This window comes from Carassius auratus, unplaced genomic scaffold (assembly GCF_003368295.1).
Source record: "Carassius auratus strain Wakin unplaced genomic scaffold, ASM336829v1 scaf_tig00017499, whole genome shotgun sequence".
Classification (NCBI taxonomy): Eukaryota; Metazoa; Chordata; class Actinopteri; order Cypriniformes; family Cyprinidae; genus Carassius; species Carassius auratus.
The window spans coordinates 1,655-19,640 of NW_020524791.1; the positions used below are offsets into that span (position 1 = coordinate 1,655).

The following is a 17,986-nucleotide window of genomic DNA, read 5'->3' on the forward strand; positions in this document are numbered from 1 at the left end:
TGCCTCGTAAGAGACCTTTGAGATGGTTTCAAGGCAAGGTGTGGTTGCTAACAACTCTATGCAATTGATGTGCCACTGCAGCTGCGGGCCCGTCCAAACCCTGAGACTGCATGCTCGTTGTACGTGGCCCCCAGGCGGTGGTGGAGGCATGCGTGTAAACCACAGCATGCCTGGAGATCTGCTCTAGGGGCACCCTGCCCTTGGCGACAGGCCCAGGGTAACTTGGACCCGGTGAGTGCCGCGCTTTCACGCCCACCTCGGGACTCGGCCATAAAGCCAGTGCTGGAGCGGTCTCATATGTTAATAGGCCGAGCGGTGTAAGTGCCGCTGTGGCCACCATATGCCCCAGGAGCCTCTGAAAGAGTTTCCAGTGGGACCGCTGTCCTGCTCTTGAACGTATTCAAGCAGGCTAGCACCGAACTTGCACGTTCCTCTGTGAGGCGTGCTGTCTGTTCGACCGAATCCAACTCCATACCGAGAAAAGAGATCCTCTGCAATGGCGAGAGTTTGCTCTTTTCCCAGCTGACCTGAAGGCCCAACAGGCTCAGGTGCCGGAGCACACATCCCTTGTGCTCGCACAACTGATCTCGAGACTGTGCTAGTATCAGCCAATCATCTAAGTAGTTGAGAATGCGGCTTTATCGCGGCCTTCGCCAGTAAGACTGCGATCTCCTTCCACAAGACAGGGGCATCGGACGCTTTTCACTGTAGTGTAGCGGGACACCGCAGAGCTTGGGGGGAAGCCGGGCGATCTGAATTGCAAAGCCAAGGCTGATGGTTCGCAGAAGCCAGCGAGACGGGCTGGGTAGCGCTGACCAGGCGCCTAAAAACCGTACAAGCGGGACCAGCGGAACCCACAGCCGTACCCGCAGTGGGGCAGCGAAGTGGAACACAGGGACCCAACTTGGGCGGCTTGTGAGCAGGCCGGAGTGTGGTGGCGAGTGTGGGGTGCAGGGCTCACCTGGTTCCACGGGTTGGCAGAGGGGTGCGTGAGTAGGGCCTTTATTGACACTCTCGAACCACCCGCTGCTGCCATCTGGCGAAGGAGGAGGATGAGTGAGGTCCGGTGCTTGGCCGTCCGCAACTCTCCGTGCCCTCTTGGGACCCAGAGAGGGAGGAAACTACTCTCCCTGTCGAGATTTCCAGATTCTCCGCCTGGCCCTCCTCCAGGGGAGTGAGAGGTGCCTTCACCATCCCCCAGAAAGCAGCTACCTCTCTCTGGTTCCCCTGTCCCAGGGCCTCTTGCTCTTCTGCTCACCGCCAAGTTTGACGGGGGCCAGGACGGGAGGGGCAGCCTCCCTGCGCCCAGCTCAACAGCACCACTTGGAGGCTGCTGCAGATGCGACGCGTGAGCAGGGGCGGATGCAGGGGGCTGCCCTCGGCGACGAGCAGGCTGGGGCACTGCAGCCGGCGGGTGGGTGGAGATAGCAGCAACTGCCCGCCGGGGCAGGATGTGTCGGATCGCCTCAGTCTGCTTCTGGGCAGCCAAGAGTCGCTGGGCCAAGATCTCGACTGCGTCGCCGAAGAGGCCGGTCTGGGACACAGGGGCATTGAGAAACTGGACCTTGTCGGTGTCTCTCATGTCTGCCAGTCCCAGCCACAGATGGCGCTCCTGGACCACTAATGTGGACATCGCACGACCCAGCGAACTCGCGGTGACCTTCGTCGCTCGAAGCGCAAGGTCAGTGGCGGTTCGGAGCTCTTCCAGAAGCGCTGGATCGTGACCACCCTCGTGCAGGTCTTTCAGTGCCTTAGCCTGGTGCACCTGCAGTAACGCCATAGCGTGTAAGGCGAAAGCAGCTTCCCCGCAAGCCACATAGGCACTGCCGGTCAGACCAGACGAGTGCCTACAGACCCGGGTCTCCACGCCAGGAGGCGGTGGACTTAGGACACAATTGCATCGCTACCGCCCGTTCCACTCCAGCTCTCCCTCCGATGCTGAGATCGACATCTGGTCGGGGGGAGTCCCACTGGATACCGCTGGTAGCTCCTTGAAGAGGGCCCAGCGTGTTCCGTGGGTTGCTCCACTGGATCGGAGGTGCTAGAGGAGTGGTGGTCCCCAGCGGGTTGGTTGCCTGCGGGGTTTGCCACCACTGTGACCCTCAAACCACTCGCGCTACTGCCGGAAGTGGTTCTCGTCTATCAGCCACCAGAACGAGCCCCAGATCACGGCCGCGGCAACGGGACTCCGCCCCCCTGAAGGTAGCGGAGCCTGGTTTGCAGCTCCGAGATGGTCATATTCCCGCAGTGAGAACATGACTCATCCACGAAAGCCACCTCAGCGTGCTCGACGCCCAGACACGTGAGGCAGCGATCGTGACCATCACCCATTGCCAGGTAACGACCGCACCCAGAAACGCACGGGTGAAACAGCATCCTTATAAGGACGATCCGTCATCTTTACAAAGACGCACCCGTGAAGCTCTAGAGAAATTTGCTCTTTAGGAAATGCTCTTTTAGTGCTGAGGCGCATAGGGGAATTGACCGCTTGCAACACGACAGGGGTAGTGCAACCTGAAGTGTGCAATCCACTCGACACAGGAACGACCGCCGCTGAAGCGCCGTCTCGCCAACACACGAAGCTTCCGAGAGCGTGCTGAACTCGTAGTTCACAGCAGACACAGTTGAGCAGAGCGATACTAACGCTCGGCTCCAAAGCGAAAAGCTGGTATGCATTGCACCTGCTGCCCTCTTATACTCACGCAGTGATCAGCGGCAGCTGGATGCAATAATTGCATGCCAATGTGCATTGGCTCGTTTAGTTTACACTCAAAGTAGATTGCTCTATCGAAGCGATATCCCATATTCGTCGGTCACCGATGTGGCGTCGAGAGTGACCGACTGAAAGGGAACTTCAAACACAATGAAGTGTGAGTAGAGGGCTTTTATATTCCTCCTGTTGTGTGCCGATTGGCTAGATCTTATTGTAACGTGATGTGGCATTAAATCTTCCTAGTAGAACTTGCTGGTGCTTCCATTTGTGTTTTCTTAGCTCTTTGAATTACACATTCACTCTAAAGGTATTCTTGCATAAAAGCTGTTTGTGTTTTAGATGATCCAGTGCTGTGAAATGCACAAAAATGTATAAAAATATTGGTAACACTTTCTATGAAGCTCGTATTAATAATACATTTTAAGGGTATTCTTAAGGCATTATAATAAATGCATAATGCATAAAAAAAAAGTATCATTGTTATATAACACTAAAAGTTATACCAGCTCATGAATTTTCAAAAACAATTATAATACATCATAAAACTTACGTATTTGTGGTTATAAGTTTAAGAGTATGATTATTTATATCACACAATGAATATCATATTAAATAAAAATATTTTCAACATTAAATGTGCTGTTGAGAGTTCTGATCAAACAAACTTCACTAAAACTAAGAAATAATTTCTGGAAGAAAACCTGATCATAACCAAAGCTAAAGCTCTCCAAACACAGCTGTATGTGTGCGATGATGCCAGATCTGTCTGTTCTCACAGTTTCAGAAAACCAACAAATGTTTTCACATCAGTGTCACACAATGAACAATCATGATTTCTGACTGACTGCAGTAAGACTGAGCAACTAACTAAACAGCAAAACTTTCAAAAATGTGATTTCTTGGTGATTTTATATTTTATAATAATATAATGATTTTATAAATTCAAATTCTAAGCAAAAATAACCAAAAAAGTGGAAATGAATGACTAATAAGCCAATAAGTGCTCCTCTGCTGTCATCTACTGTTCAGCACAAGATATATTTTGGTTTAAAGCTCAATGAAAACTAAATTAATAATAATATTGAGTCAAGTTAATTTATTTACACAGCACTTTTTGTTAAACAGAACTATTTTTGTTTCCCCAAAGATCCTTTTAGTGATCAGTTCTTTAAAAAAACATTGTTTTCTATAGTGTGAAGAACATTTTAATCATCTATTAATGTGTCACCAGATCAACACTGGTTCCCAACTAAACCAGTTCGCTAAGCAGTTCATTTATGGTTTCACTTTTCAGATAAAAGCATGGTTTCAGTTAAATATGTTGCAGGCTCATTAATTGGTAATACATAATATTGAAGATAATAAATAATCAAATGATTTTGGGCTTGTACTGGAGTTGTTTTTGCAGCTGCGGATGCTTATTTTTCTCGCGAGACTTGGCAGCAGTGGTTTGCTTGAGCTGCGCTCAATTATTGGACTGTTTTTGTCATTTGCTATTTAATGTTTCTCTCGTGCACCAGAAATGGCAAAGATTATGAGCTGGACAAAGTGGTGCATCAGTGCAAATGCTCACAAAATTCGCACTGGCAGAATTTTTATATTTATTTTATTTTTTTTGTGCAAAATGTGACAAATGACATTTATGCAAGAACAGAGTTATGTTTGGAGTTCTGCTGATATTATATTTTTGCTTTATTGCCCACCCCTTACTTCTACATAATGTGTAATTATGACTTCACACACCAAACAGCAAAGCTTAATAACACATAGCTTTAAAGAAATAAAGCACTTTAAATTATGTCAAAGCTTCACAAGCTTTCCTAAAGACAGGAAGTGGAAACACGTTGTGGTTTAATGTCTCTGCACTGAAAGGAAATCTGCAGTTTGATCAGTGCTTTTACAGACGAGAGACAATGGAGAAGATCATGCTCTTTTGTGTTTTTTCATACTTGATTGTTCAGATCAGCTCCAGCGGTAAATATATTCTCATTTACAATTTCACATCATTGAGCTTATTATCATTAAATATAATCAATGTTTTAATAATTTCAAAGGATCAGTTTATGATGTTTTCCAGATGCTTCAGAACATAATGTGACTCTGTTAAGATTTCAGCTGAATGAAAGCATCACTCTGAACTGCAGCATGACAGACAAACATGTAATAGCCTGGTATCACCAGAATCCTGAATCTGGACAACTAACACTGCTGATATTTGCCTTCGCCATGGGCAGGATAAGAGAGCTAGTTTCAAACCGTCAAAACACACGTGTAATAGTTAAAGCAGACAGAAGTAGAAACACAGCCTCGCTAGATATTACTGGACTAATGGAGTCAGATTCAGGTCTTTATTTCTGTGGAACAAGATCAGTGAATTCAGACATGCAGTTTGAGAAACCCATCAGACTACAGATCGAGGGTTAGTACTGCTGACTTCTCCATTTCTCTCAAATTTTCATCATCACTAGTAACATACTACACTCAAAAATGTTCACTGCAATGCCATATAAGAACCATTTTTGTTTCCCCAAAGAGCCTTCTAGTGATCAGTTTTTTTTTTTTTTAAACATTGTTTTCTAAGTGTGAAGAACATTTTAATCATCTATATAACCATTTTCCACTTAAAAAAAACCCCAAAACAAAATAACTTTTGTGTTTTTACTTTTTCTTTAATGCAGTGTTAGTGCTCCAGATATGAATGATTCTTGAAATCTTGTGGGTTGTTGAGGAGTGATCATAAATCTGAAGCGATCATATATTTAATATATTTTCAGACAGAGAAGACAAAGTTCAGTCCGTCACAGATCCTCCAGAGGATGACATCACAGATGAGAGCGGAGATCATTCTTGTTTCTCAGTTTATTTCAGGAACTCTCTGTATTTTTTTTATTGGTTATGCAATTTGAATATGATGTGGATTCTTCATAGAACCATCAAATCAAATTAAAAACTTTTTAAAGAGTGTAACTGTTTATAGCATCGTGATTGTCACATTATTACAGAAAGTGCTTCACAGATGTAATTTCAGCATGATTTCATCACAGTTCAATCTCAGCACAATCGATCAGAATCTGTCTGACTTGATTCTGTTGTTTAATGAAAGCTGGTTTCTGAATGTTTTCTGTCTGTCTGTAGATGAAGTGACGCTGACGGAGCGTGTGCTGATGTTCAGTGGTGTTGGTTTGGCTGTGTTTCTGTGTTTTCTGGTTATAATCATTGCAGGAAGAAACGTTTACTGTCATGGTTGGCGGAAAGGATGGACCGCAGCCGAACATGCTGGTCTGAATGTTCAAAACTCACCTAAATGACATTTGTGAGCTTTATATTTTCACAATAATCAGCATTCATACTTTACACCAGACTCACCGATTTGATTCAGATGTGTTTCTGTCGGCCAGATCTCATAGACGTCTGTTTTATCTGTTCATGGCACAAACATTTCTGAACAAATAATCAGCAGTAAAACTAAGAAATCACGTCACGGTCATATTTTTGATGAAAAATTATAGAAATGATCATTCTTTGTAAATGTGATTCATTTATTATGATCACTGTATCACTTATTATTGTAAAACTGATACAACATCAATGCTGTTTTAAATCTCTAATTAAACTACAAAAATGGGTAGATAAATTAGAGAAACTCATTTGTGATTCTCCCATCCTTCAGAAGGAGCTCTCCTCTGAATTTTGAACTCTGTCCACTTCCTGTTTCCTGCCACATTACCACATTACCACAGTTCCTGTTACCATGTATTTAAGCCATGTGTTTCCACTACCATTTTGTGAAGTATTGCCATTTCCTCTGCTTTACTAAGAATTCTTCTATGAGATTTCTATTGTCTATTGTCATGACCATTGCTTTTGTTCTCCTGACTCCCGTTTCTGGATTACTGTTTTGGATTTATCTGCAATTGCATATTTTCTCCATACTCTGACTCATGCCAGTGACCTGACTTGGAGATATGATTGTTATTAGTACTTTGGGCACAGATAATTGAATAAAGACCCACATATAGAATCTATTAAGCCTCTTCCTTACAGAATACTTCACCAGGTTCCATCAGATCCAACCGAGGTCCTGTCAACCATTGTGTAACAAAATGATCTGCTCAAGGGTTTTCAAACTCTGTTAATGACACTATAAGCTGCCAATGAACACTTGACACAGTATGTTCATTCACTTGAGATTTGCTCTACCAGATAAATTTGATGGTTCTCCTGACAACTGTATATCTATTTTTCAAATCAACCTCAAGTTTTTAGTCAGGACCAGTGGTGTCAAAAGTATTGGCACACTGTAAAAAATTGTCCCGTTAAATAACAGTAATTTACTGGCAGCAGGGGTTCCAGTAAAGTACTGTTAATTTACAGCTTTCAACCATTAATTTACCACTCTTATTTTTTACAGTATTTTACCATAAATTCTACCATGGAAATTAACTCCACTCCCACTGCTTCAAACAGTTCGAGTTGAAAAGCTAGCATTCCTACGATGTTGGTACTATGAACTTATTTTGTTTGAGTCCACTGAGAAGGAATATTTCTTAATATAAAACTGCAAACACTTAATGTGTAATAGTAAAGTAACTAAATGCATGACTTTTACTCAAATCACTGCAGCTCACACGTATGTGCTGAAATACTTAACACAGAGATCACCACTGTATCAGGAGAATCCAAATTTATTGGCTTTATATAAAGCAGCAAAAGATCAGAATTTGTGGCTCATCATTGACTGAAGCACAGGCTCTACTCTCCAGCACAATGGTGAACAACAAAACTATTAAACTAACAGATCTCTCTTGTGCAAACACACATTAATACAGTTGAGTTCAATATTTACTCTCATTATCAGTGTATGACTTTGCATACATTTTTTTCTATGGATGTTCACAAAAAATTTAGTTAAATTAACTTTTTTTTCATTTGGTAAATCTGACATTTAGATTTTACAGTATATTACTGTTTTTCCTTGACTTAACAGCAACAAACTGTAGAAAAACACTTTTTTTTGCTGGCAACCATTAATTTACGGCCACAAACTGTAGAAAAACAGTTATTTACTGGCAGCAGGGGTTCCAGTAAATAACTGTTTTTCTACAGTTTGTTTCCTGTAAATTAATTACAGTTTATTACTGTTAAATTATGTTTCATGCTGTTTTTTCTTCAGCTTAAATCTTTAACCCTTTAAACTCCATAACAAAATCCTCAGTTTTAAATGAACACTTATAATGTGTGCACACTACAGAGTGTTTGAGTAACACTGAATCAGTGAAGTTAATGAGATAATTCTGTGATTAATTGATGATTGAGCATGAATGATGAACACCTGCTATTAACAAACAGAATAACTGAAAGAAAGAGAAACACAAGAACTACAAATGACTTCAGCCACAGCCTTAGATGAAATCCACTGAAATAAAAGAATTAATCAAATCTCTCAAGATCTGATTAAACAACTTCCTAAAACTGCTTAACCAGACTGACTTTATTTCTGTCAGATGTCTATCACCTTTATTTATATAGTGCTTTAAACAAAATACATTGCGCCAAAGCACTGAACAACATTCATTTGGAAAACAGTGTCTCAATAATGCAAAATGATAGTTAAAGGCAGTTCATCATTGAATTCAGTTATGTCATCTCTGTTCAGTTGAAATAGTGTCTGTTTTAATTTGCAATCAAGTCAATGATATCGCTGTAGATGAAGTGACCCCAACTAAGCAAGCCAGAGGCGACAGCGGCAAGGAACCGAAACTCCATCGGTGACAGAATGGAGAAAAAAACCTTGGGAGAAACCAGGCTCAGTTGGGGGGCCAGTTCTCCTCTGACCAGACGGAACCAGTAGTTCAATTCCAGGCTGCAGCAAAGTCAGATTGTGCAGAAGAATCATCTGTTTCCTGTGGTCTTGTCCTGGTGCTCCTCTGAGACAAGGTCTTTACAGGGGATCTGTATCTGGGGCTCTAGTTGTCCTGGTCTCCGCTGTCTTTCAGGGCAGTAGAGGTCCTTTCTAGGTGCTGATCCACCATCTGGTCTGGATACGTACTGGATCCGGGCGACTGCAGTGACCCTCTGATCTGGACACAGACTGGATCTGGTGGCCACGGTGACCTCGGAACAAGAGAGAAACAGACAAATATTAGCGTAGATGCCATTCTTCTAATGATGTAGAAAGTACGGTGTTATGTGAAGTGTTCCGGTTCCAGTTTACCTAATTAATGCAGCCTAAAAATCCTTTAACGGATTTGGATATTAAAAGCATATTAGTATGTTATGTGTATGCCAGGTTAAAGAGATGGGTCTTTAATCTAGATTTAAACTGCAAGAGTGTGTCTGCCTCCCGAACAATGTTAGGTAGGTTATTCCAGAGTTTAGGCGCCAAATAGGAAAAGGATCTGCCGCCCGCAGTTGATTTTGATATTCTAGGTATTATCAAATTGCCTGAGTTTTGAGAACGTAGCGGACGTAGAGGAGTATAATGTAAAAGGAGCTCATTCAAATACTGAGGTGCTAAACCATTCAGGGCTTTATAAGTAATAAGCAATATTTTAAAATCTATACGATGTTTGATAGGGAGCCAGTGCAGTGTGGACAGGACCGGGCTAATATGGTCATACTTCCTGGTTCTAGTAAGAACTCTTGCTGCTGCATTTTGGACTAGCTGTAGTTTGTTTACCAAGCGTGCAGAACAACCACCCAATAAAGCATTACAATAGTCTAACCTTGAAGTCATAAATGCATGGATTAACATTTCTGCATTTGACATTGAGAGCATAGGCCGTAATTTAGATATATTTTTGAGATGGAAAAATGCAGTTTTACAAATGCTAGAAACGTGGCTTTCTAAGGAAAGATTGCGATCAAGTAGCACACCTAGGTTCCTAACTGATGACGAAGAATTGACAGAGCAACCATCAAGTCTTAGACAGTGTTCTAGGTTATTACAAGCAGAGTTTTTAGGCCCTATGATTAACACCTCTGTTTTTTCTGAATTTAGCAGTAAGAAATTACTCGTCATCCAATTTTTTATATCGACTATGCATTCCATTAGTTTTTCAAATTGGTGTGTTTCACCGGGCCGCGAAGAAATATAGAGCTGCGTATCATCAGCATAACAGTGAAAGCTAACACCATGTTTCCTGATGATATCTCCCAAGGGTAACATATAAAGCGTGAAGAGTAGCGGCCCTAGAACTGAGCCTTGAGGTACTCCATACTGCACTTGTGATCGATATGATACATCTTCATTCACTGCTACGAACTGATGGCCATATAAGTACGATTTAAACCATGCTAATGCACTTCCACTGATGCCAACAAAGTGTTCAAGTCTATGCAAAAGAATGTTGTGGTCAATTGTGTCAAAAGCAGCACTAAGATCCAATAAAACTAATAGAGAGATACACCCACGATCAGATTATAAGAGCAGATCATTTGTAACTCTAAGGAGAGCAGTTTCAGTACTATGATACGGTCTAAATCCTGACTGGAAATCCTCACATATACCATTTTTCTCTAAGAAGGAATATAATTGTGAGGATACCACCTTTTCTAGTATCTTGGACAGAAAAGGGAGATTCGAGATTGGTCTATAATTAACTAGTTCTCTGGGGTCAAGTTGTGGCTTTTTTATGAGAGGCTTAATAACAGCCAGTTTGAAGGTTTTGGGGACATATCCTAATGACAATGAGGAATTAATAATAGTCAGAAGAGGACCTATGACTTCTGGAAGCATCTCTTTTAAGAGCTTAGATGGTATAGGGTCTAACATACATGTTGTAAGTTTAGATGATTTAACAAGTTTATACAATTCTTCCTCTCCTATAGTAGAGAATGAGTGGAACTGTTCCTCAGGGGGTCTATAGTGCACTGTCTGATGCGAAACTGTAGCTGACGGCTGAATGGTTGCAATTTTATCTCTAATAGTATCGATTTTAGAAGTAAAGTAGTTCATAAAGTCATTACTGCTGTGGTGTTGGGAAATGTCAACACTTGTTGAGGCTTTATTTTTCGTTAATTTAGCCACTGTATTGAATAAATACCTGGGGTTATGTTTGTTTTCTTCTAAAAGAGAAGAAAAGTAATCAGATCTAGCAGTTTTTAATGCTTTTCTGTAGGATATGCTACTTTCCCGCCAAGCAATACGAAATACCTCTAGTTTTGTTTTCCTCCAGCTGCGCTCCATTTTTCGGGCTGCTCTCTTTAGGGTGCGAGTATGCTCATTATACCATGGTGTCAAACTGTTTTCCTTAACCTTCCTTAAGCGTAAAGGAGCAACTGTATTTAAAGTGCTAGAAAAGAGAGAGTCCATAGTTTCTGTTACATCATCAAGTTGTTCTGAGGTTTTGGATATGCTAAGGAATTCGGATACATCAGGAAGATAACTTAAAAAGCAGTCTTTTGTGGTAGAAGTGATGGTTCTTCGATACTTGTAACAAGAAGTAGAATTTACAATTTTGGCTATATGAAGTTTACACAGAACTAAATAATGATCTGAGATATCCTCACTTGGTTGAATAATTTCAACACTATCAACATCAATTCCATGTGACAGTATTAAATCTAGAGTATGATTTCGACAATGAGTAGGTCCTGAAACGTGTTGTCTAACACCAATAGAGTTCAGAATGTCTATAAATGCTGATCCCAATACATCTTTTTCATTATCGACATGGATATTAAAATCACCAACTATTAAGACTTTATCTGCAGCCAGAACTAACTCGGATGTAAAATCACCAAACTCTTTAATAAAGTCTGTATGGTGCCCTGGTGGCCTGTATACAGTAGCCAGTACAAACATAACAGGGGATTTATCATTAACATTGGTTTCTCTGGATAATGTTATATGAAGCACCATTACTTCAAACGAGTTATACTTGAAGCCTGCCCTCTGAGAAATCCTGAAAACGTTGTTATAAATTGAAGCAACTCCTCCCCCTTTGCCTTTTAGACGCGGCTCGTGTTTATAACAATAATCTTGGGGGGTGGACTCATTTAAAATAATGTAATCATCAGGTTTTAGCCAGGTTTCTGTCAAGCAGAGCACATCTATATTATGATCAGTTATCATATTATTTACAAAAAGTGTTTTCGTAGAAATGGATCTGATATTCAATAAGCCAATCTTTATCATTTGTTTATCCATATTGCATTTGTTTTTTATTTGTTGAACCTCAATTAAATTGTTAACCTTAACTTGGTTTGGACGTTTTTTGTATTTTCTAGTTCGTGGAACAGACACAGTCTCTATAGTGTGATATCTAGGTGAAAGAGTCTCTATGTGCTGAGAATTAACTGACCTCTGTGACGGGAGGCAGCTAGCAGACGGTCGGTTTAGCCAGTCTGTCTGCTTCCTGACCTGGGCCCCAGTTAGTCAAGTATAAACACTAAGACTATTTGCCATATTTCTAGACAGAAGAGTGGCGCCACCCCAGGAGGGATGAAGACCATCTCTTTTAAACAGGTCAGGTCTGCCCCAAAAGCTCGTCCAATTGTCTATGAAACCTATGTTATTCTGTGGGCACCACTTAGACATCCAACCATTGAGTGATGACAATCTGCTATGCATCTCGTCACCACGGTAAGCAGGGAGAGGACCAGAGCATATTACAGTGTCTGACATCGTGCTTGCAAGTTCACACACCTCTTTCAAGTTATTTTTAGTGATCTCCGACTGGCGAAGTCGAACATCATTAGCGCCGACATGAATAACAATCTTACTGTATTTACGTTTAACATTAGCCAGCACTTTTAGATTTGCCAAGATGTCAGGCGCTCTGGCTCCCGGTAAACATTTGACTATGGTGGCTGGTGTCTCTATATTCACGTTCCGTACAATAGAATCACCAATAACTAGAGCACTTTCATCAGGTTTCTCAGTGGGTGCATCACTGAGTGGGGAGAACCTGTTTAATGTTTTGATCGGAACAGAAGAGCGGTGTTTTGACCCACGACTACGCTGCCTCACCGTCACCCAGTTGCCCTGCTGCAGGGGCTCTGCTGGAACCGGACAATGTACAGGAGTCCCTGAGCTAGACGCATCCAAAGCCATATCTAGAGCCCTAACATTCTTACTGTCCTCAATTAAAGTTTGGATGCGTGTCTCTAATTCTGAAATCTTCTCTGTCAGCCTAACTGTTTCCCTGCATTTATCACATGTGAATCCCTCATCAGCGACAGAGATAGATAAACTGTACATGTGGCAAGAGGTGCAAATAACAATTGTAGGAGAAGCCATTACTCACCGTGCTTGATGAAATATTCTTACTGCGGTTGTTTGATGAACTTGTGGAAAACTGCAGCGTGAGAGAGGAGAGGAGAGGAGAAAAGAAAACGCTAATGACAAGCTAACGAGTGCTAACGCTTTGCAGGTGTGCTGCAGTCACGGAAGAGTGAACGATCAAAGTTAATCTGATAAGATTGATCGGTAATATCAGAAATATGGTGTGAATTAAGTTATATTTTACAATTAAAAAAAAAAAAAAAAACAAACAAACAGACAGTGATAGTAAGAAAGATTATAGAGAAAAAATATAAAATAAAAACAGCTACATGGAGCTATGATTAGCTACAGAAGGCCAACAGGAAGTAGAGAAAACACTGTCCAACAGCGACATCTACAGAAGATCTTATTGAGAGTTAAATAGGTTTAGGTGTTTTTTTCACTACCATGATGGAGATCAGTGTTTACTTTAGTTGGGCTCTTGAACGTGACTTTTTGACAACTAAGGTTTTTTTTTTTTTTGTACATGCTCTAACAGTGCTTTTTTGGAACTTGTTATAGTGAAAACAAAACAAACAAAAAAATCAACAGAAGAAAAAAATCTGGTGTTGTTGTTTATAAATTGACAAGAACAAACAATCTATTATTTCTGATCCAATCCTGTGTCCTTTCTCTTATTGATACTACAGCAAAATAAGAAACGCTGCTGAGCCTTAAGTTATGAAAGACTATTAAGAAAATGTAACTCGTAAAAAAAAAAAAAAACCTTTGTAAAAATTTAGACAGAAACATCAAGAATCAGTGTATGAATCACAACAATGGTGACAATCCACAAAATAAATAAACAGATAAGTTCTGAACATCACAAAACATGCTACTAAAATTTAAGACAAAAGCAAAATTATAAGCACATAAGAATTCAAGAAAATAAGTGAACAATTCAGGGGCATAATTTATTCATGCCGCAATGCATGCTGGGAGTCATGGATGTATTTTATCCTGTGCTGGCACCCAGCATGCATTGCATCATGAACCTTTTGATTGTCACCATTGTTGAGATTCATATGCTGATTGTTGATGTCTCTCCTTAGGTGTTGCGGCTAGTGCTGCCCAAAATATTTAAACTCAAACTATCATTAAATCCATATTTTCTGTTTATCACATTATGGTTCAATCTTATAAAGTCGAAGAAACAAAGAAATTATGCAACTCTCTCACATATTTCAACACCTAGTTCATATTTTATCACTTTAAGTCAGTCTAGTAGATCATGCCTGATAGAAACAGCCATAATCACTTGACCATCAAAATGAATAGTGCTGTGACAGATGCATCATAAAAATACAAATACAGCAACAAAATTTAAAGTAAAAAAGTCAAGGGTCAGGAGCCTAACTAAAGCAAACACTGATCTCCACAATGGTGACGCTAAACGAAACAGTAACATTATCATCTAAATCTCTGTAATTCTCAGTAAGATCTTTTGATCTCTGATCTCTGATCTGATAGAAATAAAGTCAGTATGGTTAGTAATGAGTGAAGTTGGTAAAGCTTTTTGTTGATTGTTTAAATCTTCAGTTGATTTCATCTAAGGCTGTGGCTGAAGTCAGTTGTAGTTCTGTTGTGTTTGTCTTGTTTCTTTTTTTCTTCAGTGATTCTACTCATTAACAGCAGCTGTTGACCAGTGTCTGAATTCACTCATTAATTTTCATTCTCTCTGTCAGGTGGACTATATTAGGAAACTCATGTAGGGAATAGTGAATGAGGGTGTAGGGTGTGATTTGAAACACAGCCACTGATGTCGACTTTGAACGTTGTTAATTTACGATTTATAGCAGCAGGCTACCTTCTCGAAAATGATGAATATTACCCAGAATGCACTGTTTCAATGAAAAACAGTATGTTACTGTCAAAATTTGCCCGTTTTTTTACAGCGATTTTTAACAGTGCATTCATTACTCAAGTAGAAGTATAGATACTAGGGTTTAAAAAGACTTTTGTAGAAGTTGAAGTATCAACTCAAGCTTTTTACTCAAGTAAAAGTGTAAAAGTACTGGTTTAAAAAACTACTTAAAGTATAAAAGTAAAAGTAATGTAAGGAAAAAAAATGCCATTAAGAACAAAAGCTTGGGCCGTGCCACAAGGGCCTATTGTGCACTACCCCACCTCCTCAAAAAAAAATTTTTCTAAAGGCCATAATGACTATAATGTTATATTAAAATGTTCATGTTGAAAAATTTGGGAGGCACTAGGCTACCTGTTTCAGCCACATATATGCCCATTGAAAATGAACTCATTTTATTACAATGCAAATACATTAAAGAGCTAGAGATATGATGACTAGTTGCCAATAAGTATTGTTATGGTGCAAAAAGTCAAACTTCAGAGGCATGTCATCAATAACCTTTAATGGAATGTAAATGTACATCCAAGCTTAGCTGCAGGACTCTGTGAGGGCAATGGACAAGAACATTGGTGCAGGCTAAGAAACAATTACTCTTGTGTGGTTGACTATTTACAATAAACATTATAGTGCTGTCAAAATGAATGATTAATCTAAGTGATTATTCAAAAACTAAAAATGAAAAATAACTCATAATCCTGATACCTTCTTGATTGATAGCTTCTTGTATTCGGTACATACGTCTGCTATGTCCAGTGTTCGGAGGGTAACGAGTTACAAAGTTGATATAGAGCTTCACAGTCCCACCCACAGCCCGAGAGAGTTCTGGTGCCGGAAGTAAATTTCCCATTCATTTCTCCCATTCACTTTCGGAAAAATCCGTATCTAAAGAGTTTTAGAACATGTGTGAGGATAACCAGCTACGGCTGAACTCATAAGCATATAACATATCATTTCAAGTGAAAAAATTAAGACAAAATCCCAAAAAAGTCAAAGGTACAAGATTGTGTACATATTTTCATTTCGAGCGCAGGAACTACTCATCCCATAAACCACCGCACCCCATTGAATTCGACTGAAGCCACAACTGCGAACGAGGCAACGAGCCTTTTGAGCGACATCCAAATCTGATGACGGCCGCTCGCGCGAACTTTTTCCTCCAGTGAATTTTATTTTATATAGTGAATGTGCAGTAATAGCAGTTCTTTCAGTATTAATCGTGTAAATAAATAGTGTTTTATATATGTATTGTGTATTGATTTTTATTTTATCATCGTGTATTTTATATTGTGTGCGTGTGTGAAAGTGGTTAACGATAACGTCAGCCATGGTGCAGTGCTTTGTATCTGACTGCAATCACTGCTCAGTTGTCAACACATGTCGTTGCCATTACACAAATTTTCAGTAAATGCACAAAAAGGTATGTCTAGGCTAAATATTGTTTTGACAGTGGCATTATAAAATGCTTGATATGACTCATTTCATATGGAGGCTACAGTAGCCTAGCTAAAGTGGACGATAATGCTAACTAAAGTTACCAACCTCCCTGCAAAACTCTCAATGCCAGCCAAGGAGATCACGATTGCACTGATAAGTCTACCGTGCAAAAACGCAATACAGGTTTTTATTTTATTTTATTTTTTTATTAATGATCTTCAGTCTTCACGGACCTTCGAGGGGTTTAACCAGACGGTTATACGAGCTCCACCAATCAGATGCATCACTGTGGGATTGTGGGATTCTTCAGGATTGTGGGTAATGAAGTACTTAGCCAAGACATAGCGAATAAAAGGCATTTAGATCAAAACAAGGTTAGTGCCCCCATGATCTTTTTACGTTTATATGAGCATATACTGTTGCTTAGTACAGCCGTAGCTGGTTTTAAGTCTACCATGTATGGTTACGTTTTAATGGCTTATACCCCAAATGTCAATGCAGAAATTGCATTGAATTTTTAGTTCCGGCACCAGCTGTGGGTGGGACTGTGATGCTCTATAGCCTAGATATCACAACATTGTCATTTGCGTCATTAATCGCAAACGATAATTTATTAAAACGTCTCACTACCCAACTACCTACAGTAGCTTAATTTGTGGAGGACGAAGAGAAAGCACCCATTTGGCAAATGAGCCAGTAGTGAGAAATAAATAATAACTTTTAAGTAGGGTCCAGTGCCTTTTCGATACTTTTAAAATGGTACTGGCGCCTCAACGTGCCTGAACCGATACTTAAAAAAAAAAAAAAGAACTACAAAAAAAACTATGGATAACATTAAAGAACATTACAAATATTTAAAATAAATCCATAGCTTTCACCTTGGATGCTCTCATTTCCCAAGTTGTGCTTCCCTTAATCTAAGGCTAATAAATGTATTTCACAATCTGGGTCATTATTTAATACAAAAGTACACATAATGTTTCTACTGTATCTCTGTCACTCACTCTGATATTTAGTTAAAATGAGTGCTGTCTGTCACTGTCTTAAATCAGTTCTGTGAATGACTGTATGCTCATTCTTTATAAAGTAGCAACAATCTCGTTTTTAAAATACAGTACTGTGCAAAAGTCTTATGGAAAAGAAAGAATAGTGTTTTCACCCCAAAAAAGGGTTTTAAGCCAGTTATTTATATATTTTGCTGCAATGTGTCAGTAGGACAGTAGTTTGCCATTAATTTTAATAATAATCTAGTGCGATTTTGAATGCACAAGCAGTTTGACGATGGCAAAATGAATGTTTGGAATTGTAAACTGATATTTTATACTGACAGTGACACTCTACAGCAAAATATATAAATAACTGGCCGAACACCATTCTTTTAAGTGAAAATACTGCCTAAGACATTTGCACAGTAGTGTATGTACGTATGATTAAATGAGGTATATTTAAATAAGTGTAAGGAAATAGCTGTTTCGTGATTAGCGGTGACAAGCGAAAACTTTACACTAGATGAGAAACCGACTGATCGTGACCTTTTGTAAACTGTATTTATGACAAAGAACTTCACAGATACAGATATTCTAACAATCTATCGGTAAACACACACCTTGTGTCCTCTGTCTCTGTTTGAGCTCGCGCTGCTCCACCGTGGTCGGCGGATTGAAGAGCGCGCTGAAAGACGGGAGGAGACCGGACTGACGCCGGT

At 40.1% G+C, this 17,986-nt stretch overlaps 1 protein-coding gene across 2 annotated transcripts in view; it reads left to right on the top strand.

The window, feature by feature from the left end:
• Positions 1-4,531: 4,531 nt before the first annotated feature.
• LOC113075702 (uncharacterized) overlaps positions 4,532-17,986 on the top strand; it is a 39,183-nt gene continuing 25,728 nt past the window's right edge. The window contains exons 1-3 of one of the 2 annotated variants that reach the window (XR_003281020.1): positions 4,536-4,687; positions 4,791-5,132; positions 5,488-6,718. Coding sequence is in view for 1 of the 2 variants with exons in the window: in XM_026248383.1 (XP_026104168.1) it covers positions 4,627-4,687; positions 4,791-5,132 (403 nt within the window). In the remaining variant the exon portion in view is untranslated. Of the gene's footprint in view, positions 4,688-4,790; positions 5,133-5,487; positions 6,719-17,986 lie in introns of those variants that run through there. The other variant, XM_026248383.1, reaches the window with a different exon arrangement.